The 25,413-nt window shown below is 44.8% G+C and overlaps 2 protein-coding genes across 4 annotated transcripts; one reads left to right on the forward strand and one right to left on the reverse strand.

The window, feature by feature from the left end:
- Window positions 1–13,464, reverse strand: cbarpa (CACN subunit beta associated regulatory protein a). Of its 2 annotated transcripts, XM_005476174.3 has the most exons (11): window positions 13,321–13,464; window positions 12,840–13,032; window positions 9,488–9,559; window positions 4,777–4,922; window positions 4,514–4,575; window positions 4,241–4,403; window positions 3,973–4,153; window positions 3,748–3,891; window positions 3,213–3,393; window positions 2,605–2,809; window positions 1–2,526 (listed from the first exon to the last, which is right to left on the reverse strand). In XM_005476174.3, the coding sequence occupies exons 3-11, from the start codon at window positions 9,533–9,535 to the stop codon at window positions 636–638; spliced, it is 3,021 nt and encodes a 1,006-aa protein (XP_005476231.1). In that variant the 5' UTR covers window positions 9,536–9,559; window positions 12,840–13,032; window positions 13,321–13,464; the 3' UTR covers window positions 1–635. The 2 variants fall into 2 exon arrangements, with proteins under 2 accessions (XP_005476231.1, XP_005476232.1); XM_005476175.3 differs by lacking the exon at window positions 9,488–9,559.
- A 4,335-nt stretch (window positions 13,465–17,799) lies between these two features.
- Window positions 17,800–23,681, forward strand: LOC102082684 (midnolin). 2 transcript variants are annotated; one of them, XM_005476177.4, is made up of 7 exons: window positions 17,800–18,266; window positions 18,416–18,503; window positions 18,594–18,656; window positions 21,115–21,657; window positions 21,839–21,914; window positions 22,097–22,330; window positions 23,107–23,681. In XM_005476177.4, exons 1-7 carry the CDS (start codon window positions 18,037–18,039, stop codon window positions 23,286–23,288), a joined length of 1,416 nt encoding a protein of 471 aa, XP_005476234.1. In that variant the 5' UTR covers window positions 17,800–18,036; the 3' UTR covers window positions 23,289–23,681. The 2 variants fall into 2 exon arrangements, with proteins under 2 accessions (XP_005476234.1, XP_005476233.1); XM_005476176.4 differs by having other exon boundaries at window positions 17,801–18,266; window positions 21,809–21,914.
- Window positions 23,682–25,413: the final 1,732 nt, after the last annotated feature.

Here is a 25,413-nt window from a genome sequence, read left to right on the forward strand (position 1 = left end):
TTGTGCTTCCCATCTGTTTTTACTTTTAAGACATGTTCATGAAAGAGAGGGCTGCAAGCACTGAAGAATTGTTACGCTGTTTCTTTTTTTTTTTTAAACATGGTCAGCATTGCTCTGATACAACAGCTCACACAGACATTTAACCTCATGATGGTCGAGACAAGAAGGACACTTGAGGATATGGTTTTTAAAATGAGGGGGAACAAATACCGTCATTGTCTTTCTTCCCATCAAAGTGCTTTTTTGTAAACTGTACAGTATTCACATATGATGATGTTCGGACCTACGGTAGCATGCCAAAAAATTCACAGTTAAGTCTATGTGGGTAGAATATGTAGGTTTTCTTATGATGGGTTGAGTGCAACTGTCTTTTTTTTTTTTTTTTTTTTTCCCCATGATTACCAATGGAAGGGACTATCACGTGTCACATGGGCATCACAGTGACAGTTAAGGTGTGAATGAAAATGCTTGAGCGAGAAGGTACTTCAGTCCTTTTTTTTTTCTTTTCTTTTTTTTTTTTTTTGAAGACATCTGAAACACGAGGATGTTTGAACTGTTGTGGACCCGTTTATCTGGGTGTGCGCTCTATAGACAACAGACTGGAAATAAAGTGATGGAAAACAGACGTTAACAAGTTACATGGGACTGAATCCAGGTGAGGCTGTGCGAGTCACTGTGAGCACACGCTCCGGTTCCCCCTGGCTGATCTCTGTGCTGCGCAGGCCGCTGTATAGCCTCTCTTCCACTGACACAGCCAGCTTGTCTGTCAGACTGCTCTGTGCCTGCAGGGAGACCTCTGATAGGATAGCCTGACTGCTGTTGTTGTTCTTGTTGTCAACTCTTGGGTCCATGAAGCTCGTTTGTGCAGGCACAGTGGTTACAGACTGGCAAGTTGTGCTTTCTGCTGTCTGTCTCTCTGCGGAGGCTTGGCAGCCATCGGTGTCGCCAGCTGAAGCTGCACAACAAGAGCTGCTCTTTGTTGTTGCATCGTCTCCTTCGGATGTTTTGTTGGCAGCTCTTTGTGGGGAATCCTCTGCCGCGCCTTCGTGTGATGGATCTGCGCTCTCTGCTCTTTCCTTTGCTGCCTCCTCAGAAGCCGCGACCTCGCTGGCTTCTTCATCAGCAGCACTTGCGATGCGCGAGAGGGTGCTGTGGTATCTGGTGTCCAGAGGGTAACCAGCACTGTCCCCTCTCCTCAGCGGCGTGAACCTCTGCCTCTCCAAAGACGGGGAGTATCTTCCCCCAGAGCTCGAGCCAGGATCGCTGTATTGCTTATGTCTTTGCCACTGTTTCCGGAGGTGAACTCTGGATCGGTGCCTGGAACGTAACGGGGAGTCCTGCTGGTCGAACCGTGGGTCGTGGCGAAGGAACTCGTTGAATAGGGCGTCCGTCTTCTCATCTATGCTGTAGTCACGGCGGCGGAGACGTGTTCGGTGTGGACTGGTGGGCTGTGGGATTGTTTTCACAAGTGGAGACATCAGCTGTGTTTGCGATTCTGGAGATTTCTGAGGGTGAAGAGATTTCAGAGGTTGATGTGAATCTTGGAGGGTGAGAGTTTGGCTGCCGCTCTGTGGTTTCTCCTTTAGTTTCTCCTCTGGCTCTGTGCTGTTTGCCATCTCATCCTCCAGCTCCTCCTGAAACAGCCTGGCCTCAATGCTCTCGCATACTGAACCCTTTCTACCAGAGTTGGTGAAAAACAACCTCCTCTCTGATGCCGTTTTCCCTCGTGGGGCTCCGGGAGTCCCAAACAGTCGCATCTCCTCAGGGGCCCTGGATGGAGCTTCGATAGAGGCGTAACCACTGTCCATCTGAAGGAGCTTTCTGTTCCCCCCCTCACCCTCTCCCCCAGGTCCACTTCCCATCTCACTGTCTAAACCCAATGCCCCTCTGGTTCCCCCTTCCAACCCCTCTCCCTCCCCGTCTCCTTCAGGCTCATCATCCAGGTCTTGGGACAAGCAGCTGTCGAGGCCAGAACGAGCTCCTGCCCCGCCAAGGGATGAGACGCTGTCCGCATCACTGCGGATGGACTCCCGGTCTGTACTGCTCTGGTCTGAGGAGGCATACAGTTCAAGAGAGGCTCGCAAGCTCCAAATGTCTCTGTACAAGGAAGGAGGCGCCTCCAGGCTCTCCTGGCGAAGCATGAAGGAGAGCGATGAGCCCGAGTCGGTCCTTCGTCTGGCTTCTGCTCCCAAGACCACCTCGTCTCCATCATCTGGCTCTACCTCGTTCTTTTTCCTCGCGTCTGCCATCGCACCATCTGTTTTTGCGTCTTTCCTCAACATGTCTTCAAACCTTTCCTGAATGACAGCTTCTTGTTGCGCCCCAAACAACTCATCTTCGTCCGCTGACTCCAGCCCGTCTCCTCCCGATCCTGCTGCTGTTCCTACGACTGCGTCTTTCAGTGTTCCTGTTCCATTAACTGTAACCTCCTCTTGCCTCTGGGCGAAGCAACGATCTGGTGGCAAACTGAACTCTTCTCTCCTGGTGCTGCTACCACCTACCTCCACCATGGCCTCCAGTTTAAGCCTGCACAGATGGGAAAACTGTCAGACGATTTGGTTAATTGCATGGTGTTAAGTCATGGTATTATGGGCAGGGGTGTACCTGCTAAGGAAGACTGAAGATGTGGGTGCAGTTTGGGGATGAGAGAGAGACTCTGCAGAGAGTGACTGGAGGCCACCGGTCTGGATGGGTGTATGTGGAAAAGATTCAATGGCCTCATCCCGGAGAGGAGAGGAGTCATCTTCAGCATGATCAGTGGTTTCACTGGCTGCTCTCTGTCTCTGAAAGGGCCTTCTCTTGGGGGACCCTGTGAGAAATTCATATGATAAAAAGGTTAGACCTTACCCACGCTTCCAGTCTTATTTCAGTCAGGACCGCTAAAGTCAAAAGAAGCGTGATATTCCCATCAGCAGTAATACATATTTGGTAGCATGGCTCTGATCTGGGACTTTTCTGCCCATCCACATGCATGCATGAGAGCAAGATTCCCAGACGGAGCAGAGCATCAGTGACAACAGATCCTTTCTATCTAAAATGATAACATTTGTAGCTACACAGGCTTCACTATCTTTGGCTTGGAGAATGGAGCAACCAGGGGTCAAACCACCAACCTTAGTCATCATAACTGAGTCCAGCGTATTTGTCAGGATTGTAACTGTGACTGATTTTGTGCCCTGGCTGAACTAACCATTTCTGGCATGCACACAAACCTTTGGCATCGAGACTTGCAGCGCGATGCGTGGTGTCAAACTTCCACCTCCTGAAGTAAGGCCCCGCCCCCTCCAGACTGGCGTGACGCCGCAGTTTGGAGAAGAAATGCAGAACTGAAGCTTGGCCCACAGTTTGACTCGTCTCGCTCTCGGCCTCTCCCCTGTCGCCAATAGCCTCCATCTGGCAGAAGAGACGAGGAGGGGGGGGAATGGAGGACGGGGAGGGTGGTGGTGACACATTAAGGAGGAGCTGAAGCGGGCGAGCTAAGATGGATTGTGATAGGCAGAGGCAAAGTCCTCGGGGGACAGCAGTTTGTCATTTTGTCACTGAGTAGCAGTGATGACTGATGTCAAAGCGCATCAGCAGCTTTCAGCGCCCGTGGCAGCTGATTTTCACAGCTCTGTTAATGTTTGATGAAAGCAGATGAATCTGCACTGAATTGTACACTGTATTCCTGCCTTTTACTGAATGCAGGCTTAATAGGAAATTTTAAGACTTTTGTTCTCAGTGGGAGGTGAATAAAAGTCAACTCACTGTCTGAGAGCGCGTGTGCTGTGGTTTCACGGCTGATAAGGACTGCCTGGGCCCCTCGTCCAGGATGACGGAGTGGTGTCGGTCTCCTGGCAGACCCCCGCTGAGGCTCTGGCCCATCCAGTCAGAGACTCTCTTCTTAGCGGGCTTGGGAGAAAGAATTGAATCGCATGTTATCCTTGAGAGAGTCTGCTCCAGTGACTGAACAATGTGTGATTTCAAGCATACCTGGTAGATGGTGAGGGGTAGCTTGGGAGCTGCTGTCTCACTGATGTTTATGGTGCTGCTCTCTGTTGAGTCGCACTCCATGATGGTGAGTATTTTTAAGTCACATGGTGCCGGAGGCAGGTGAAGGTGGGTCAGCCGGGCCTTTTTCAGGTGGTGGAAGTCTCCTTCGGTCAGGGTGTACCTGAACGTAAAGATTAAGCACCTGAGCTCATGGCATCAAACGGCTTATCTGAATGATTAAAAAATCCCAAGCTCAGTTGAGCTGTACCTGCGTCCTTTGTCCTGAGTCGTCTTCTCCTGTTCATAAAGTGCAGACTCATTGAAGGAGACTCTGCGGCCCGTAGACCCGGTGGAGATGAATCGTTCTGACTCTCCATCGTGACAGCTCGATGCTGAGAGGGCATCTGATTCATCTAGACGAATAGTGATTTCTGAGTGACAAAGACAACAAGGACGCAGCAAGGGAGAGGAATAATGGAGTTATTGACGACAGCAGACCGAAAGAAAAAACAAGAACGTGAAAAATGTACACAGCTCTGACCTTGCGTGGGCTGAGAATCCTCAGCATAAGTGGTGTTTGTCTTCTCAGGGTCATCGCTCGCTCTGAAAGAGGCAAATGAGTTTTACTCAGATCTCTCTCGTAGAAGCAAAAACGCAGCGTCACCTCGCAGCTTTCCATTTCATTTTCAGCTTTAATCCACGGCAGTCATAATCACATCGGCCCCTGTAATCCCCGAGTGCCGTTGAGGCGAGCCTGACCTGCTAGTCCCCACACAGTGTGTCACTTTGCAAGGTAGCGCTCACCTGGAGTAGCGTCGCCCACCCATGCAGCAGCGGTGACAGAAGAGGAGCAGGAGGGAGAGCAGGACCAGCATCCCCCCGGCGAAAACGCTCAGCAGCACCAACAGCAGGACATAGTTCTCTACCTGACCAGCCGACACCGGCACATCCTGATGGGAGGCAATCGTGAAAAGAGGTTGGCACGTTTGGTCAAACCTTTATTCATTTCAGAGGTGAATTCAGCCATAACATCTTGCTTATATTAATCAAATAGTGAAAAATATTTTTTAATCAATAAATTAAGCTTTGTATAAAAAATTTTATTTATATAAATAAAATTACACCTGTTCAACTGCTTGGACGACTAGATATTTGCATTATCAATCACATGGAAGCAACTCAGTGCATTTAGGCATGCGGCTGTTGTCAAAATGATCTGATGAAGTTCAAACTGAACATCAGAATAAAGAAGCAAGGCGATTTAAGTGGCCGTCGTAGCTGCTGGGGCCAGACTGCTGATCTACTGATTTTTTTTTTTTTTTTTTTTCCCACATGATCTAGAGTTTTCTCTCTAAAAAGAGAAAATATCCAATGAGCATGGCCAGATTGATTTGAACTGGCAGGAAATACTCAAATACCCCCTCATTACAACCAAGCTGTGCACAAGAGCATCTCTAAACACGTCATAGCAGCAGAAGACCACAGCAGGTTCCCCTCCTGTCTGCTGAGAATGGGAAACTAAAGCTACAGCTCACATGGACTTCCTGATGGTAGGGTCAGAATTTGGTGCAAACCACATGAAAGCATAAGCCTTTTATCAACAGCTCATGTTGCTGGTGATGTAATACTGTGGGGGATATTTTTATCCAATGAGCACCTGAGTGTTGCGGATCAAGTCCGTCTCTTCATGACCACAGTGTTTCCATCTTCTGATGGCTTCTTCCAGCAGGATAACACACCATGTCACAAAGACTCAGAGGGATCTTTAACATGTGTATGGCAAATGTGTTAACGTTTACACCATGGACCCACTTTATATACATCACAGTGTAATATTTAAAAGGACCATTCCACATAATGAATAGCTTTACATTTGAAACCTAAGACAATTTCCTTGTGATATTTCTGATCATAAGAGTTTTTGGAGGCAGTGTAACAACAAACTTATGACACCATAATGAAAGGGTCATTTTTTTTTATTTTTTAGCATGCCATTGATTTCTTAGTCTCAATCTGAACTGAAACTCATCAGTAGTGTGCATGTCTATTACAGCTGAGACTGAAGAAGATGACAAAGCACACAGGAAGGCTGGGGTCACTTTACCGACTCCTGGTTTAATCCAGTGACCAGTTTAATTCACCTCATTGTTTATTAACAAATATTAAAGACAAGTGCAAATGGAAAAGTAGTGTTAATCAAATACCAATGAAACAGTAACACAAAGCTATTTTTGTACTTCAAGAAAAAAAGTGTTACTGCTGACAGTAACAAGTTTAAAAATCTGAATTTCTCCCTTTTTAAGAATACAAAATGTCTCACTAAAATCCTGTCAAACTGGTACACTCTGTACTCTTTTCCCATTTGGGTTGCGCAACATCAAATTAATCTGCGCCGCTTGTATTCACATGGCATAGCTGGAGCTCATAACTCCTTCCTTCAGAAGCACAATAAAGGCACAAGCTTACATGCAGTATCTCTGTTGTTACGTTGTGTTGCAGTGAACTGGTGGCTGCACAGTTCAGTAATTGATTTTTCTCCCCTTGAGCTTCGCAGCACTGAGGGATCTCTCTCTCTCTCTGTGGCATTAGGCGGTCAGCTAAGCGCTGTAATATTTAATGAGTGGAATTAACACTGAAAGACTCTCTTAAGTCCCTCACAGTGATTCTTATCCAGACGCACAGTCGTGTACATCCGCTTTCTTCTGATTAATACTCTCTGTCTTGGCTGAGAGAGCCCGTGGATGCTAATCGAAACGTCAGCGAGACCCTTAATTCAATTTCCCAGCTCTTCTCAATGAAGGGGAAATGAGGCCTCTGCAGGCTAAAAATGGAAATCGGAGGAGGAAGAGGAGGAGGATGCCAACGCACATGAGCAATCCCCACACCGCACCAAGACTTTCCTGGCTCTTCTTCCGATGTCAGCTTCAAAAAGCAGGGAAAATAATTGGTTTCTCTTTCCCCCCCGCATCACATGCAGAATATTCATCTGCTGCAAGACTTTGTGTTTTTTAATTCAGCATGAAAGTGTGACAGGCAGCCATTATGGAGCTTTAGAGTTAACTATGAGGTGGAGAGGCTCCAACTTTTAGATGATGACCTTAATAGGAGCAGCAGCAAGGTTATTAAAGCAAACCCGAAGCCTGCTGCTGCCTATTTAAAGTTGTTGTCAGAAGAGCGAGCCAAACCCCAAATATATCCAGTTTACTCTGAACATGAGGCAAAGAAAAGCAGCGGCCTGTTAGAAAACGGCGTGCGCACGTTTGAAAAGAGCAAAACCAGCTGATTTTCACTGCCTCCACTATGATCGCAGAGGTTCTTCTGTGCGAGCCTCAATCAGTCTCAGTCAGCTTTAATCGCAGGCTCAGTCTAACGTCATTATCTGCTTATTAAACCAGAAAGGGCTGATGTGTCAGAGCAGGGCAAAACACTCTTTCTCCCATCAGTGAGTTTAGACCCTTTTAGGGTCCAAACTCCTAAAAATAACTATAGTAATAAAGTAGTAATAATAATGTATTTTAGTGATATTTTCTAATGTCTTCTAATGTTATATTTGCCAACTCGTCCACTGCAGACAGGAGAGAGTGAAAACTATCTTTTATGTCACACAGAGGCTCGACCTGTCTGCCAGTATCTCGCTAGTTGCCAGGAAAGAACAAAAGCTACTTTATTATTTCAGTTTGTTAAAGATTTCAGTTCCTATTCTGATCAAATTCGGCTTCAGTGTTTATTAACAGTACAGCTCCAGATCCAGGTGACAGGAAGTCAAGAGGATGTTACCTGTCTATGTCCAGCAGCAGCCTGTATTCAGTTCAAATATTGCTTTAAATTGATACGGATCAGTTTATGCTTTTTATTTACTGTAACATTTAACTTTTGGATGACAAAATCTGAGAGAGGACAGAGAGGGAGAGAGAGCAGTATGAAGACAGCAGAGAGAGAGAGAGAGAGCAAAAAGAAACCGGTAAGAGTGGACGTGTAGTCAAGGTCAGCAAAAATGATGCCGCTGTAGCTTCTGTTTCGCCGTTATCAGTGATGATGGTTTCACATAACTAAGCAGTGTGTTAGTGTGTTATAATGACATCAAAAATGGATCCCCAACCTGCACTTATAATAATCATCGTCAGATTATTTTGTAGTTGAATACAATGTTTGTGTGTGATTGTGGAATGAAGGAGAGAGAGAACAGCGCGATTGTACATGAGCAGGAAGAACCAGTGCTTTCCAGCAGCACACTGAAAAATATCAGCGGATGTTCTAAAGAACAGGTTCATTGATATGAACTGTAGGGCCTGACGGGATTCGTACCACTGTAAACATGAAGTAAACAGGATGTAAACTGCATTGATGTCACAGACTTCACATCTGTTCTCGGCTCTTGGATTTGGGATACACGATCATGCTCTGTGCTGAATCTGCATAATAAAGGGAGGGTGTGTATGAATTAAAAACTTTAATGTAAAGGCAGCTCTCTTACCAGTTTGCTTGTTGTCCGGATGTACTCTCTTTGTCTAATAATGCTACTTTAAGTGCTTAATGGTTTGGTTGACTACCTCCACGTGGTTAAGATACTGAAGAAATGCTGTGAATGTTTCTCCTTTCTCTTCACAAGTTGCTCTTTACTTTGGAAAGTTCTGGTCAACGTGATTGAGCCTTTGACTGAGGATTGATAACCGAGGCACTGACATTATGACTGAAACTTTGGACCTAGGTTCGCCCCTGCTTTCTCCCCACCTTTTTCTTTTTCTACTCAACCTCAATACCGCCACAGGTCAAAACACGATGATCTTAAAGCTCTGTTACGTAACAGCACATGTTTTTTTACAGGCTCAGCCAAACAGCAGGAGCAACACAATCAATCAGCCCGAGGCCTCACGTAAGTCTTCGGGCCTCGTTTCCAGCGCGCTCTCTCGCCAGTCAGTTTTAACTGTCCAATAATCGCCACCAGCTCAGATATCCCCTCCTGTCCTCCTGAGGCTACATGGAAAACAAAGCCAGCAGCACAGTCCTATTCTGATCGTTTTTGGCTGCAGATCAGGCTGCCTTCCACTAATGCGCCACCTGGGATATAATACCTATTCCTGGAACTGTTTCTGTGTGTGTGTGTGTGTGTGTGTGTGTGTGTGTGTGTGTGTGTGTGTATTTAAGCTTCTGTTTGCCTATCTCATTGTCCTTTTTTTTTAAACGTGCAGTTTGATATGTTCAAACAAGGTGCGTTCATCATACATCAGGTTTCAGATACTAGCTCATTGAGGTGGGCGGATCGATAAATATGATAGTATCGATACCAGTGCTGGTGTTGGTATCGGATCAATACTGGCACGACATGCTTTAGTGATTCATCAAATCATGACACACTGCTCTCCCCTACATAAGCTGTCTTTATAAGTTGAAAGCATTGGTGTCAGTAATATTGCCCCTGTGGTTTATTTGGTATTAGATCGATACTGAAATTTGCCAAGCACAGCACCAGTGGACGCACTGACCAGTTTGTGTCAAAGGTGTTGACAGTACTCACAGTGGAGCTCTCAGTCAGAGTTGTCAGAACAGGCAGATCATTGCTCATGGTAAAGGTCGGTGTGAGTGAACCCTGCAGAGGATGAGAAAGTGAAGAATGTCACACACTGAGCTGACGCTTCTTACTAGACAGCAACACAATTCCTGTTATGTTATGCTGAAAAGTCTTAAGTGCAAACAGTGTGATCACTGGTAAGATGCACAGTCGTTTTCTCGTGGTCATCGAATCCAGAACTAAGCCGGTGTGGAAAGATCCCACAAGACTGGACTGAAACAATCATTTAGGCTGGGAATTTAACTCCATTGCAGGGTGCTCTGATCACGCAACTTTTATAATACTGGTATACACCCCGAACACTGAAATGGGTTAGTTATCGAGACTGCAAAATAAAAATATTTGGGACTGGCTAGCCTGTCGGACCAAGGAGTTTTAAAGATATGCTAAGGATATGAAAATGTCAAAGCACTCACTAATCATAACATTTACAAATAAACAGTGCATAAAGTCTTGAGTAACGCCTTATTTCTTTGCACATTGTTTGTTCCCATTTCAGCTGAAAACTTGCCATATCTCAGCATGGTCTGCAGAGTGTCATTAAAACATGTGAGGAAACTGGACAATTGGAGGACAAACGAAGAAGTTGCAGGACTGCAAAACTATCTACAGCAGATAAACAATGTCTGAAAGTCATGTCCTTAAGAAATGAGAAAACAAAATCCGGCAAACACATGACACAGGACCTCAAAGATGCATCTGATCCTTCAGTTGATCCATCAACTGTTCACTGAAGCTTCATCAGAATGGAAACTGTTGTCACTTAGTGTGGAGGAGGTCAGGAGATAGGTAAAGCAAGTAGGGGGTCGGATCCTACACCAGCTACTGCTTCAGTCTGTTTCAGTATATTGCTGCACCTATTTCCCATTTTCATACCAAAACCAAAAGAAATGAAGGGTGACTCAAGACTTTTACACAGTAGGACAAGCCTCTGAGCCACATAACTCTACTTTATAACCATCAAAAACACCTGAGAGAGCCACAGCATTGTACAGTGTGACGTGCTCGTGTTTTACAGTCAGCATATGGCAGAGTTTATTTTAAATACCACATACATCAGTGCTGTAAAATATTAATGAGAGCACCCAGAGAGTATTAATGCACAACTGAAAATAGTACCCGACAAATGGACCATTTAAAACCACTATTGTAATTCTGTCTCGCGGAACTCACAACTTATGTGTCATCACATCTCACTTGCACGCACAGATGTACTCGCAGCCGTACTTTTACCACAGGATGTCATTTGTTGTCATGTCCACATCAAATGAAAGACAATTTGAGAATGACACAGCAGCAATGTGCAGCTACATCTTCATATCATTAGGGTGATGATTGTTACTCATTGCCTGGAAATAATTTGGGGATGCGTGTGCGGGCTGATGGTTTGGCAGAGAACCTGATAGTCCTGCTTTAATGTCTTTATAAGATGAAGATGCACACCACGGCTACAGTGCATTTGTGGTGTGTCACGCCATCAGAGCTGTTTCTGAAAGCTGGCATTTTAAGAATTTGAGCCGGACTTTGTGGTAATTATAGATAAATGGCACACGGTGGGGTTTTAAGGCGGCAAAGGAATCCAAAAGCGAGGTTTCTGAGGAAACTGAAAAGATGAAAAATATGGAAATCTACAGAGTTCAATATTGCTAAAAACCCTGGCTCCGGTGCTTGATGCTGCAGACTTTTACGCTAGAAAATGCACTCCAGCAGAATCTTCTTTTGAATTCCTCCTGGAGCTCATCCACACCCCTCAAACTTGAAATACGCTGGTTAGTAATGAAGGCTGTCTGCATACCAGCAGCCACAGATCATGGAGATAACATGAATTCATCAGACTTTAATAACCAGCTGAGCTGGATATTGCAAAACTGGAGTAATTCCCCTTTAACATCCCCAAGAATGTAAGCCTGACAGTTGACTGGGTCGACTGCTTTGCTGAGATTTGCTGACATCCACCGAAATGGCACAAAACCCCTCACAACTGTCTCTCAGCTAAAGCTCCCAAACATCTGCTCACATCTGGGTAACTAACCTCTCCTGCAGAAAGGTGCGAGCAAAGGGAGAGGAGCTGACACCCCATTAATATTTACACAGAGTTCAGCTTGTGTAACATCGGCTCAAGACCGCATTCTTCACACATGCTGATAACACCGCCGCACATTCCCTCACCATGTGAGAGCCATATTTTATGTAAGAGCTCATACAAACCAACAAGCTCAAGGTAACTATGATGTGAGCGCAGCTCTGAATTGAGGCGAGAACCACACACAGACACACACGGCCCATTCTTCTGCTGTCGAATTATCTTCAGTGAATGCTTGGCATTTGTCAAAATGTGCGTGAGAGCGGTCGGGGTATGCTGTGGGGACCTTAATAACTGGTGTGGCCAAAAAAGCAGATCCCCATATCAGACGTGAGGATATCATCTCAGGAAAACACACTTTTGAGATGGAATGAGGTTAAAGTGGGCATTTAATGGTGTGTGTGTGTGTGTGTGTGTGTGTGTGTGTGTGTGTGTGTGTGTGTGTGTGTGTGTGTGTGTGTGTTTGTGTCTTGGAGGGTTTCCACCACGCTGGGATCGGGCAAAACCAGAACAGATAATTAATTAGATTAATTATAACTCCAGATGTTTTTTTGGAAACCATCTGTCTTCTTTCTGCTGATCACGTAACAGGCAGTCATAAACTTTGGATGATGGTTTTAAAATGTATCCTTGAAGGCACTCTTACATTCTCTGTGTATTCAGTTATTACATCCAGACAAAGCCACGGGGGCTCTTTTAAACTAATTTCACAAATTAAGTCAAGTCTAGTTATTAACATATTTATTAAAATACTGGACTGCTTGAGTTTTAGAAGCTGGACAGACCGTGAATCTCCAGTCAGGCTTGGAAAATGTCATTATTGTTATTATTATCATGATCTTTTAAAAAATAATTTTCAGTACTATAGTACTGGTAATTGTAACCTAGTAGCAGTGCATCAGCTTCACCATCATTTTGTCGGTAAATACTGAAGCTGAAGTTTAAAACACTGACCCCGACTGGTGGCAAAAAATATAGCCTAATCCAACGCGTGCGTGCGTGCGTGCGTGCGCGTGTTAGTCCCAGGGTCTGAAGTCATGTTAGAATCTAACATCATCTCTGACGACGTCTTGGTGTACTTTATGTCACGGTAATGGAGCGGATGGTGTCACTTTTATAAATACTGTCCGGACTAAGGAGGAAGGGGGGCGGGTAATGGATGTCAGTCTGACGTGTGACTGCACGATGATGTGCTCCAGATGTGATGCATCTTACGGTCTATACAGGCGTTGTTGACGGTGCTTCCCTCCGCTCTGTGGGGCCCGACTACAGCGATCCGCTGCAGCCGGCGGCACTCAGCAGCCTCAGCATCAGCAGCAGCAGCAGCAGCCTGGGCAGCATCTTCCCCTCTCCTCCGAAAACCCGCGGATCAGGACAGCCCCATATCTCTGCGACGTCTGATCTCAGCCTGCGGGGAATAAATCACGATTAGTCACCCAGGAGCCTTCATGTGCCGGACACGCTGGAGTGTGGGGGGCTCAGCTGAGGACCCCCGCCCGCGCCTCAGACATGCCCCAATAAATCAGATGCTGCGATTATCTAGAGTCGGCTGTGTCACCTATCCCACCTATTACATAATGAAATAGTACCACATTAAACCGTGAGCACTGCTGTAGGTCCGTGTAACCTGATCAGTGTGTGTGTGTGTGTGTGTGTGTGTGTGTGTGTGTGTGTGAGGCGCAAGGATCGGACTCACCCGGCTGTAGACTCCGTTTGAAGCGGTCCACCGGCAGCCTGCCCCGTCTGCATACTTTAATTTGGGCTTCAAATAAAGACTAGTTATGAATGAAGCCACACTCGATTAGACACACCCACCGCCCGCTCCCGACGCACCACGTGACTGGCACTGACGACGACGGTGGTGGTGATGGTGGTGATGATGCGAGATGGAGGAGAAAACCCGTCCTCATTCACACCAGCTGCTCATGAATGGTATCTACTGAGAGGGGAAGGGAGGGAGGGAGGAGGGGGCAGTGATTATCGGAGCCATATATATATCGATGCAGATATTTATATAAGTCACTGAAATATGCCCAAGTTTCCCTTTTTGCAGTGTTTGAGTCTGTGTCCTATAGCAGGAGCAGACGGATCTCCTTAAAACGTTTTTTTGTAATCTCATGTTTGGCCACGTGGTGGCAGCGTTGCACTGCTGTTTTTTCAATGTTTTGTTTGACTTAATTCATTTTAATTTGTTTTGTTTGTTTCTGTTTGGGTTTTGTTGTTGTTGTTTTGGGGAGTTTGTTTTGTTTTTGTTTTTTTGGTTTGCAGAAATAAAAACTGGAAGATCTGCTTGCAGGTTTTGTCCAGATGGTCCAGGGGAAAAAACAGCTAAATAAAGCTTCACTAATTCAATAGAGTTAGTCCATCTAAAATTATTTGCCAGTGAAAGCTGCTGCACATTTGGATTCTAGTGAGGATGCTTTTCTGCAGAAAGAATTTCTCTGCCCTCCTTTTCATGTTGCTCTTAATCTGTGATGTTTATTGTTTGGGTGCATTTTGCTAAATATGGCTAAGTTAACCCACCTCCGTAAGAGTGCTTGCAAATGCTTTAAATCCTTCTGCTAGTTTAAGGTTTTGTTGTTTACATGACACTTATTTTTATTGTTGTGTTTGTCTCTGTTTTCGCATCATACAGGCTACAAACTGCATATTGCATCTGCACCCACAATGGAATCCACAGTTTGCAGCTCTAACCTCTGCAGTGTGCACTCCTGCATGATGTTTTGCACAAACAGAAAATGCCTCAGCACCAAAATGAATAGACGTGTAATCCGTGCCTCTATGAAAACAGGAAACAGGGGGGCATTTAGACATCCGAAGAGCTATTTTTGGGTTGTTGTTGGGTTTGTTTCCCCCGCCTCTCCGAAAACTTTAGAGAACTGGCTCAAAGCTGAGCGACAGAAATAACCACACGTGACAAGTGATTTAATTCAACTTGGGAAATCAGTTCAGGGTGACTGAAATCACCAAAATGTATTTATTCAGTGGAGGTACACATTAATGTGTTGGGCACAGGAAACTGTGACGGTGTCCTCTGCCACTGGTAACTAAGCTGCTACGATCTTAAACATGTTCTCTCTTTTGCTCCAGGTCACTTTTTTGGAATATATTAATCTCCTCAAACCCTTTTTCCATTAACAAGAACCTAATTACTCAAAAAGCCAGAGAGAGCTCTTCCCTTGAAATGTAAATACACTTTTCATTATATACAATGAGGCACAGTGGATAAGGCCAGATAACCCTAATTATATGGAGAGACTTATCACGGGCATGAATTATGAGTTTTTCTTATTAAAATAAGAAAAATGTATAACTTTCTCTGCTGGATATGAGAGTATCCTGATAAATAAAGAATAAGACAGCAGACATTTTAAAGCAGTTCCACAGTTGGAACAGCATCTAAAATTATTGCACAAAAGAGGAAATTCTACTTTTTTTTTTAGATGTTTTCCGCATATCAAAGCTGTTAAAGTATTACTCAGAGGACGTGACAGATCTCAGAGGAAATGGCACATGTGGAGTGCTATCTTTGTAACATGGCGATTGTTTTGGATAATAATTAATGAACTGTATTAAAGTTGCACAAGTAGGGAAGAAAACTGAATATAGCAAAGTGGCTCAGTGCCAGATCTGTAACACTGGCCTTTGAGTAAAATGTGTTAGACATCTTTGGATTTTATAGTTTTTTTAGTTCTATCTCTAATCTGTATTACGTCTCATTTCAAAGGTTACACTGTCACCATTTACACATGATCACAGTACACTGGAACTGACTTGCCTCTCAGTAAGCGTGGGTGTGCTTAAAGGAAACTAAGGCATATGTTAATAAATGTTTTGGAAAGGTGGAGCTACAAATCAACAAAGACTCAATGGTTTTAAACCAGGTCTGCTCAGTGGATGGTGTTTTATGATTCTGCTTGTCACTTTTGTTCTTGTAGTTTTAATAGTTATTTCTTAGCATCTTAATCGGCTGAACTCCTTGATCTTATTTTGCTGTGTCATAAAACGGCAACGACATATAAATGAAACAAACAGTAGTGCCCTCTTTCTTTATTGCGTTCTTATTAGTGGCGTCTAAAAGCTACATTCCATCTAGATTTTCTCAGCTGATCGGTGAGGTCTTTGTTAAACTATTACAGATAAAATTCTTCATATACGACTGTTTTATCCAAAAAAATAAATTAAAAAAACACAATTCCAGGAACTACAAGGGGTAAACCAGCCTGCCAGGGAACTGAAACATCTGGGAAATGATGCCAGGAGAGGCCATGTTGGGGTGGGAGGAATGAGAAAGAGAGGATGGACGCAGTGTGTGTGCGTGTGTGTGTGCGCTTGTGTGTGGGTGTGTGTGTGTGTGTGTGTGTTCCTGGAGGGCTGACGTCAGAGCTGCGTCTGTGCATGCTCCGAAGAGCAGGACATCCTGTGGAATTGTTTTCTATGAGGCCTGAAGAATGTAAAGCAGCGGCCTCTCTAATCTCACTCCTCTCAGCAAAGTGCTGGAGCGAACGGAGAGATAAACGAGGAAGAAAAAGAGAAGGAGGAGGAGAACACAATCTCCAAAGGGAGGTCAGATCCTTCATGAAAATATCACTGGAACATGAAGTTCAGGGAGTTATTTAAAGGAGAAAAGATCAGGGAGAGGTCAGCATGGGATTCCTTCTAAATTCCAGTGAAGTCAGCAGCGGTTAAAAAACTGGTTTTCCTGTGCGTAAACTTCTCGTATCAGTCATATAAGGCACAGCGAGAGCTCGGTAACTGCTGAAACAGCTATGCAAAGGAAACCAGAGGAGAACAGCAAGGGATGCTGAGGTTTTTCAGGCAGAAAAGACATGATGAAACAAGCTCTGCATGTCTGCGTTTGGGAGAGAGGTGAGTGAGGGTGTGAGGTGATGCAGGTCATGTGGAAGTGCAGTGACGCAGGCTGTAAAACGGGGGTGCTGTGGGTATGGCTATTTTTAGCCACCGTGAGGAGACACATATGAGCTCCATTTCTCTTCACTCCTCGGCCTCATACGTCACTTTACTCCAAGCCAGTCCACTCGGCTGTGCATCACATGACAGGTGCAGCCTCAAATACTCCTGACCAGACCAGACATGAGACCCGAATATTAAACAGGTCGGGTATTCTCTGTGAGGGCCCCATCCCACTGACTGAACTGTGAAATTCTACATCATTGTTAAATGCATGATGGTAGGGAACACCATGTGCTGATGGCAGGTGGAGAAACAGAAAAATAAATGGCTGATTATCCCTGTATGATGTATGTTCTTAACCTAAGATCAGATTCTTGGAGGCTCTTACTCTATAGTCTGACATACCTCAGGAGGTAGAGCAGGTCATCCACTAATTGAAAGGTTGGTGGTTTGATCCCTGACTGCTCCAGACTATGTGCCAAAGTATCCCTACGCAACATACCGAACCCAAGTAGATCTCTGATGTGCTCATCAGACTATATATGTGTGTGAATGTCAGATAGAAAACACTTTGGTGTAGAAAAAGTCCCTGTATGAATGGGTGAATGAGGCATGTTGTATAAAATGCCTCGAGTGCTTCTGCAGAGTAGAAAAGCACTACGTAAGAACCAGTCTGCTTACCATTTCTCTCAAAGCTTTCTATTCTCAGAAAAATATATATTTTTAAAACTTTAGAAAAGTTGTTAGGGATACTTTTGATTATGCTCATGTTTTAATCAGCTAAGAGTTTCATTAAAGTTCACAGCTTTTCATGAATCCACATGTTTGACTCCACTGCATGTCCGTGAGGATTTTCTGTGCCTTTCATGCTGTAGGAGCTTCCAGCTCCTTAAAGGTTTTGCATAAAAATAGGCGACGCTGCTTTCATGCCAAGGAGTGGGTGTTTAACATAATAATGTCACCTCCTTAGAGGGATGCAGTGTCATCGCGGGGGGGTCAAAACTAACCCCCCTGCCGGTACAGAAGCATCTCTGGTATAATCTTTTAATAACGTGAATAATCTCCAGAGTTTAAATCTTAGGAATTACTACAGTCGGATGTTTTTTTGCGATTCTGTACAAAATGTGCAGTGCGGATTGCATCATTTATGAATGGCGAGTTGGGTGAAAAAAAAGCAGGGTGGAGCCACGTGAAGCAGAGCTCCTTCAGATTGGGCAGTACAGCCTTCGTAGTCTTGTGTCCCTCTCCGATTGGTTGTGATGCGAAGTGGGCGGGGCTCGGCCTGCCAGGGGTCGGGGTGTATTTTCACGCTGGAGGAGTGGAGCTGCGCTTGTCAGAGACAGAAAGAGGAACTGGCGTGAAGTCTGCGGCTTGTCGTGGTTTCAGGGATGCTTCACATCGAGGAGCAGTGACGACCTGAGCACAGGAGCCCCGCAGCGCCTCGCTTCAGGTGATCCCAACGGCCAGAGCCCGAATTCAAAGCAGCCAGTGTTCGTGAATGGAGCAGCAGCAGCGGGGTCTCTGTAGCGTCACCGCCTTCCAGTGTGCAAGCCGCGGGGCCGGGGTCTCCAGCGGCCAGCCCTCCATGCGTCTGTGCATCACCTCCACGGCCGGCAGCCCGGTGGAGCTGACCGTCCCCCGGGGGGAGACCGTGGAGGCCCTGAAAGCGCGCATCTCCCAGAAACTCAGACTGCACACGGACAGGATCGTACTCCTGCATAAAGACAGGTGAGTTGTTGCTTTACCCTGCATCCTGTGCACTTCCGGGAGTTTAGGTAAAGCAATTACGTTTAATCCGCGTATTTTATGCGTATGTGGGTTGTTGTTGTTTTTTGCTGGTTTGACCCATTAAAGCTGATTTATGTATTATGAATTAGGCACCTGACTGCAGGGACGCTCCTGGACCAGGGTGTAACAGATGGCAGCAAACTGACCCTGGTCCCAGTCATTGAAGCTGGTTTACTGGTACGTAAACTAATGCACATCTTAGCCTGGCTGCTCTGTAACTTTGCCGCACACATGTAATCACACTGTTTACTATATTGTGCTGCACAGTGCTCGACTGCCAGGGCTGAAAGGACTGTGATGGATGTGTTGGAAAGTTTAACAGAAGTCCAGGTGAGCATTTTAATTCTCTGTCTCACTGTATGCTTTAAGTAAACACTAGAAACTACAGTTTGCATGTAATAATATTGCTATTGTATTATTGCATGCACTCATTTCGTTAAATACAGCCTATTAGTTCTCAGTTGAACTCCATTTTGCCTTCCGACCTGCCTTTATTCTTCATGGCAGGAAACTCAGAGACTTTGGTTTATATTAACATGATAGCACCACACAGATACATCCATGAACTGAATCTCCTGTGCCACTACATCCTAAAGGTGCTCTACTGGATTGTAATCAGGTGCCTGTGGAGGCCATTAGAGAGCAGTTCAAAAAACCAGAATGAGATAATTTAAGCTTTGATGTGTTATCCTGCTGGAAGCAGCCATCAGAACGTGCTACACTGGTAGTTATAAAGGGATTGACATGGTCAGCAACAATACTCAGGGTTTTAAGGGTGCTCAGCTGATAATAAGGGTTTGCCCCTCACACCATTGCATCACCAGCAGCCTGAACTATTGATACAAAGCAGGATGGATCCATGTTTTCCTGTAGTTTGCACCTAATTCCTTCTCTAACAACTGAAATCGAGGCAACGTTTCTCCATTCTTCTGTTGTCCAGTCTTGGTGAGCCCGTGAGATCTGTAGCCTCAGTTTCCTGTTTTTAGCTGACAGGAGAGCCACCCAGTGTGGTTTTCTGTTACCATAGCCCATCTACTTCAAGGTTCGACGTGTTGTGCTTTCAGAGCCTATCTTCTGCATACCTTGGTTGTAACAAGTGGTTATTTGAGTTCCTGTTGCCTTCCTATCAGCTTGACGCAGTAAACAAGTCTTTTTTTGCTTTTCCTTTCTTCCGCACTGATGCTCGTCTTGACCATGCCTACATGCCTAAATGTGTTAAGTCGCTGTTGAGTGATTGTCTGATTACATACTTGCATTAACAAGTCACAGACAGGTGTGCCTAACAAAGTGGGTGGTGGGTGTACAGTCTGTGGTAGAAACCAGTTGAATGCATGAATGAGGCGTAGAAATAATTTTCCCTTTAGGAATTCAAACTGTGCGCTAGTGTATTTTTTCCAGTTCATATTTAAGTTAAGTCAGATTTAAGTGATGCTGTTTAAGATACATTACTCACCCTATTAAAAAATCAATCAATAAATACTCGTCTAAAGACCAAGTTTGGATGTGCATAGTTTTGGTTAGACACACGTCATTCAGTCGTTACAGCTGCAAGAGAAAAGGTTTGTGTCTTAGTTTTACTTTTTATTTCATTATTACTGTACTCGTAAAAAGAGGTCTGACCTGTACACACACAGAGTCCTAATAATAGCACAAAAACAACTGCACTTTTCTTGTCTGTACTGAACACAAGCAGCAAACATTCACAGACAGTCAGGGTGGAGAAATGTAATCATATCTGTCCATTTTTTTTATTGCAATATTAGAGTTTGGGAAAGAAGGGGTGGGGGTGAGACTTCAGGGGGAGGAATGCTGGAGCCGTCACCTGTTCCTCTTTCTACCCCCCAGTCCCTTCTTTACTTCCCTTTTTTTTTATTATTTATGTCTTTCTCATCACACCTCTGTTTCTCATACTTACTGTCTTTTCTCACAATATGCTGATATCTTTGTCCATCTGTTCTTTCTCTTCCTTCTTCTTCATGACATGTCGCTTCTTCTCTTTCTCTTTATTTATCATTTTCTCTTCCTCTTTCTCCTTTTGAACTTTCTTTTCCATCTTTTCCGGATCCTCTGCGTTGCAGCAGTATATTTTACATTCTAGTAAACTTTGAGCCACTTCCAACAAGCCTTTAATATGAAGTTTTGAAAAAATAAATAACTTTAGACAGCGTATCTGGCCTTCATCTTGCACCCGTCCACCTCTTCAAATAATTTCTCACGCTTCTCTTTTTCCACATCCTGCGCTGTCCTGCTCTATATATCATCTTTGTGAGACAAGAGTTCACTTACTTTTCCCAGCCTGTGCTGTGAGTGATTGTTCAATAAAGATATATATTTTTATGTATCCTTTATTTAACCAGGTTAGGCCCACTGAGGTCAAAGATCCATTTTACAAGGGAGACTTTGCAACATAGATGCATAAAAACAAACATCGGATTCAATTAATAACATTAAAACATACATAGGTGAGGTAACCTTCATCATTTTTGTAGTTACCAGAGGCAGTAATCCACACAGACACACACACTACACAGACTTTAAAGCTTTAATAAAAGTGTGGCGAAGCAAAGCGGCAAATTTACTATTTAAATTTATATCTCTGTGTAGCAGATTCCTCTGTAATCGGAGGTTACGTCATTGAAGCCATTCAAATTGACCCACATGAGAAATTCATGGGAAATATCAATGATAGGTTTTCTTTGTTATCAGTGTATTGTGGTTTCAGATAACTGTGCTGTAAAGTCATACCAGCAGGAGAAGAAGAGTGAAACTTTCCTGTCTGTCCCTGCAGATTAATGACTTCCTGTCTGGGCGCTCACCTCTGAACATTAACCTTGGAATCGGTGCCCACGTGATGTGTGTGGAGCTCCAGCTCTCGGCGCAGGACGTGAAGGAGCTGCAGCTGGACTCAAAGGCTCGCGGCAGCAGCGCGCAGATGGCCAGCAGCACGAACCATCCTCACTCTGCCTCGGCGTGGACCTCCACCACTGGACCTGCTACCTCATCAGCTTCACAGGCCTCATCTGCAACTCCATCCTCTGTTGACTCTTTATCCTCGTTTCAGTTTAACACTCAGGGACCCAGAACTTCACTGAACTCACAAAACCCTTCGGTTCCATCCAGTAGCATTCCTGCCACAAACTGCTGTAATCCCTCTTCTCTGCTTAATTCCCACTCTGAGCACGGATCTCCGCACACTCCTTCTCCTCCTTTGCCCTGTGGTTCTCCGCATCCAGGCTCTCCTCTGCGAGCAACTGCACCGGTCTGTTCAGCTGGTCTCATCAGCTCCAGCCCAGCACCCCTGAGCCCCACAGCAGCCTCGACCTTCACAGAGGTTAGCCACACACGCTCTAACACAGAAGTCAGTGCCATCTAGTTAACGTGTAACCAAATTTTCACAATAGTCTTTTTGAATTTAAATTAGTGAGAAAAGAATATTTTATTACTCAGACTTATTCCTTAAGGTGGATATTTGTCCCTTACAGAGTAATGCTAATGCTTCATCCACTGCACAGCTGCCCAATCCTCCAGGAGCTGTCATAGAGAGTTTCGTGAGACACTCACCTGGCATCTTCTCTGGGACTTTCTCTGGTACGTCTGCTCTGGAGACTGCTCAGCAGTTTTTGTTTGGTCTGATTAACATAAACCAGTGATGTTTCCTAGTGTTGCAACAATACGGGTACTCTTTCTAATCTAATGAACTTTCTCTTTTGAATAGCTTTTTTTAGGATAAGGAGAGAAAAAAGTAATAATAACTCCTTTATTCCTCTCAGGCACCCTGGCCCCTTGCAGTCAGAGCGGTTTCAGTCATCCTCGACGTGGTGTCGCCATTATTCTCCAGATCCTCAACGACCTCCTCAAAGCCGCCTACCACCACCAGGGGGCTCCAGTTCCTCTTCCTCTACACCGCTGTCCTGCTCCAGGCGCTGAAGTCAGCCCGCTGCTCACAGCAGAAGAGCCCAGACCACCAGCGATGCAGAGGACAGAGGCCCTCTGCGGAGCTCCAGGTCAGTTCAAGCGAATATTATTTTGGAAACTTGGAGAGCATGTCATCATAACGCGCATGTAAATGCATGCAAATCCTGGGATAGTGTGCATTTTAGAAATCAGGACAGGGAAATGAAAACAAAAACAATAAAAAAGAGACTGTTTGAGGCCCCCAGAGAATAAAACACGCTCGTGTTTCCTCCCAGCTGAAATAAAACGAGTTTCTCTGCTGTGTCATATTTAGTCACGCAGCACTTGTGCAGCAGTTACGCAGGCCTTCGTCAGTATAAAGACTATTACAGTCTTTACAGGCAGTGTTAATGACAGCTCATCCACGAGTGTTTACGCTTCCTTATTAGGCTCCGACTGTCTCGTGCTGACGGGGTTTCCTGTGGATTTGTATGTTTGGATTAGAGCTGAAAATATGAGGAAATCAAGCAGAACAATTGCTTCACAGCTTGTCTGTCAATCGCTTCTATGTAGTTAACTTTGAGGGTTTTGACAGGTGGAAGAACAAGACGAAGCATTTGACAGCTGCAGCTTTAGAAAATTCGACTGGTCGTATTTTTACTGCGTCAGAGAAACAGATTCTGGGTCGGAGCTTCGGGAGGTCGTCTTGACCATGTCTGTATGTTATTGGCTGATTGGATATTTGCATTAATGAGCAGACATACAAATTAAGCCTGACAAAGTGGCTTTTGAGTGTATTTCTTATGCAGTAATTAATGGCAGAGCACACCATAAACACCCATGGAGACCTTAGTTTTCTGTGCCTGATCGATTTCTTTCTCTGTAGGTGACGTAGGCCACGAGGGTCCCGTCATACACTCGTCCACAGAGGAGAATCAAACACTGCACTGTAAGCTAGAGCACCTCCAGCTCCTGATGCACGAGAGGCGTCTACGCAGGAGGGCTCGCAAGACCTCGCACATCTCACAAGGCTCTCATCCGTACCAGAAGCGCCACCATCACCCCTAGTCTCTGAATGTAAAAAGACCCGCTCACTATGATAGATACCAGAGCTGACCTTGCCGTACAGGGCTATAAAAAAATGAGCCTTTGTTAGTATTTTTCTACTATCTGAAACTATACGTCTAAATGTTGTGGCTTTCTCTGTGTGATGTGTAATCTGAGTCTGTCCTTCAGTGACGGCAGCTGCGGCTGTTGCAGTATGTAGCACGTGTCACATAGATTTCCCTGTTGGTGTTTTACTCTATGTACTCTGATGCCTTAATTGTACATGTTTTGAATGTAAGACTGTGTTTCGTTCCATGCAAGCAATGTTTCTTGAAAATATCTTATTTATGAAATACAAAGAAGCAAAAAAATATGCAAATAATAAAGGGAAACAATAAAAAATCTGAAAGCGTTTATGAATGGAGCCTTTTCTTTTTACATGAAGAATATAATGTTGTCTTCGTCGTTTTGTAGATGAAAATGTCTCAGCCTTATTTTACTAAACATCCTTTCTGTTTGTTTGTCACAGCTAATCTTTTATCTATGATCAGGAGATATATATGTGGTGAAGATGAATGATCTATTTCAATATTAAATGCTTAGATCCTTTCAAATACTATGTGCTCAATCATCCATAAGGCTAGGAACACCTGCAGTCAGCACATTGAATGGATGAGTGGTGAAATGTTTCTCCCACTGAAAAAACAGAGTCTGGATCAACAGAAGCAGCTTTCTAGGTTACTCTGTAACCTCTGTGCTTTGTCGCTTTTCATTATTAAGAGCCATATGAGTTTCAGAGAGGTGTTGCCATCTCTCTTAGTGGAGCAGAGGTTTCAAGAAAATCTAAGTGGTGCAGTAAAGCTGAGCGTTACGATCTAAGATATAATGAAATGTTGGTTCTCCTCGACAGTAAAAGCACAGGAAGTAGAAGCACTGATGTGCAGCCAACCAGCATTCTTTACACTTCTTCCATGATAACAGCTGAACACTTCAGATTGTTTCGGTGGGCCTTTAAAGACAAGCAAAGGGTCTAAAACGTGATGCTTGAGATACCAGAATTTGCATGCCTACCCTTAAGTTTCATCATGGAATCCTGGCACATCTTGTCGAACCTCTGGAACATTATTAATGCTGATCAGTTTGGCCTTGTACCTGACACCATCCCTTGCTTGAGATACCAGAATTTGCATGGATAACTATGTGTATTATTAATGCTATGACTCTTTAGAGGCACTCCAATGAGTACTCTGTGAAAAATGCCATAAACTAAAGCATTCGCCTCCCTGTAGCCAGCGTCTGAAGCTGAGCTCACAGGATGCAAATCACAGCGGCACAACATGAAACTGTTCGGGATGAGCTGAAACATCTGTGCCTGCTTTCGCTGCTGACGTGCAGACAAACACGAAGCCTTGCTCAGGTGTAGCCTGTGTGATCTGCAAGCTGAGAGCAGAAACAGGCGAGTGGAAGCTCTCTCGTTCGGCTATCAAACGACGATCAGCACACAACTGGGTACTGCAGCACGAATGCTGGCGTTGTTTTCGGTGCAGCTCTGTTGATTGTGATCACTGAGTGTGCAGCTGCAGCAGCACGCCCAGCGCCACAGATCAGACAGCACAACGGCTGCTCGTCCTGAATCCTAAAGACCGCCTGTGCTGCAGATTCGGCGCTGCAGGCACAGTCGGCCATGATAGTGTAGCCTACACACTGCTGCCTGCCCGGATGAATTCGTTTTGGCGGTATCAATCCGATCATTTACAAGAAAGAGGATGAAACCCTTTCCCTGCACGCTGATCTATTCCTTTAAGCGCTGCAAGAACGCTGCAGATGACAGCTATGGGTTTTTGAGCCTCCTACACAGTCGTTCTTTTCTCTCTCTTTGCCTCCCCCACACACTCCATTAAAACACACTGCATCGCTTAGACGTCCATGTGCAGATAAATCTTCCTCCCACACAGACAAACAGGACTTCGGCCCCACACACCTTACCGCCATCGTGACTCACGCAAACAAAGCACTCGAGGCTTGCAAAATAAACACAGTTGAATCATTTTCTCCGTTAACAACATATGAAAGCGACTTGCAGTTATGACTGGCATTCATCTGACTACACTCATTGTTTGTGTAATTGTGCTAGCACGCTGTTATT

Source organism: Oreochromis niloticus, linkage group LG18 (genome assembly GCF_001858045.2).
Source record: "Oreochromis niloticus isolate F11D_XX linkage group LG18, O_niloticus_UMD_NMBU, whole genome shotgun sequence".
NCBI classification, from domain to species: Eukaryota; Metazoa; Chordata; class Actinopteri; order Cichliformes; family Cichlidae; genus Oreochromis; species Oreochromis niloticus.

What these genes read in the sequence shown, in the direction of transcription:
- cbarpa (XM_005476174.3), bottom strand. Translation starts at nt 9,535, where the DNA reads ATGAGCAATGATCTGCCTGTTCTGACAACTCTGACTGAGAGCTCCACT. An exon ending in ACTCAGGACAAAGGACGCAG is followed by an intron (nt 4,154 to 4,240) that starts GTACAGCTCAAC and finishes CTTTACGTTCAG; the next exon opens with GTACACCCTGACCGAAGGAG. An exon ending in TCTTCAGTCTTCCTTAGCAG is followed by an intron (nt 2,527 to 2,604) that starts GTACACCCCTGC and finishes CCATCTGTGCAG; the next exon opens with GCTTAAACTGGAGGCCATGG.
- LOC102082684 (XM_005476176.4), top strand. Translation starts at nt 18,037, where the DNA reads ATGGAGCAGCAGCAGCGGGGTCTCTGTAGCGTCACCGCCTTCCAGTGT. An exon ending in CTTCTCTGGGACTTTCTCTG is followed by an intron (nt 21,915 to 22,096) that starts GTACGTCTGCTC and finishes TATTCCTCTCAG; the next exon opens with GCACCCTGGCCCCTTGCAGT. An exon ending in GGCCCTCTGCGGAGCTCCAG is followed by an intron (nt 22,331 to 23,106) that starts GTCAGTTCAAGC and finishes CTTTCTCTGTAG; the next exon opens with GTGACGTAGGCCACGAGGGT.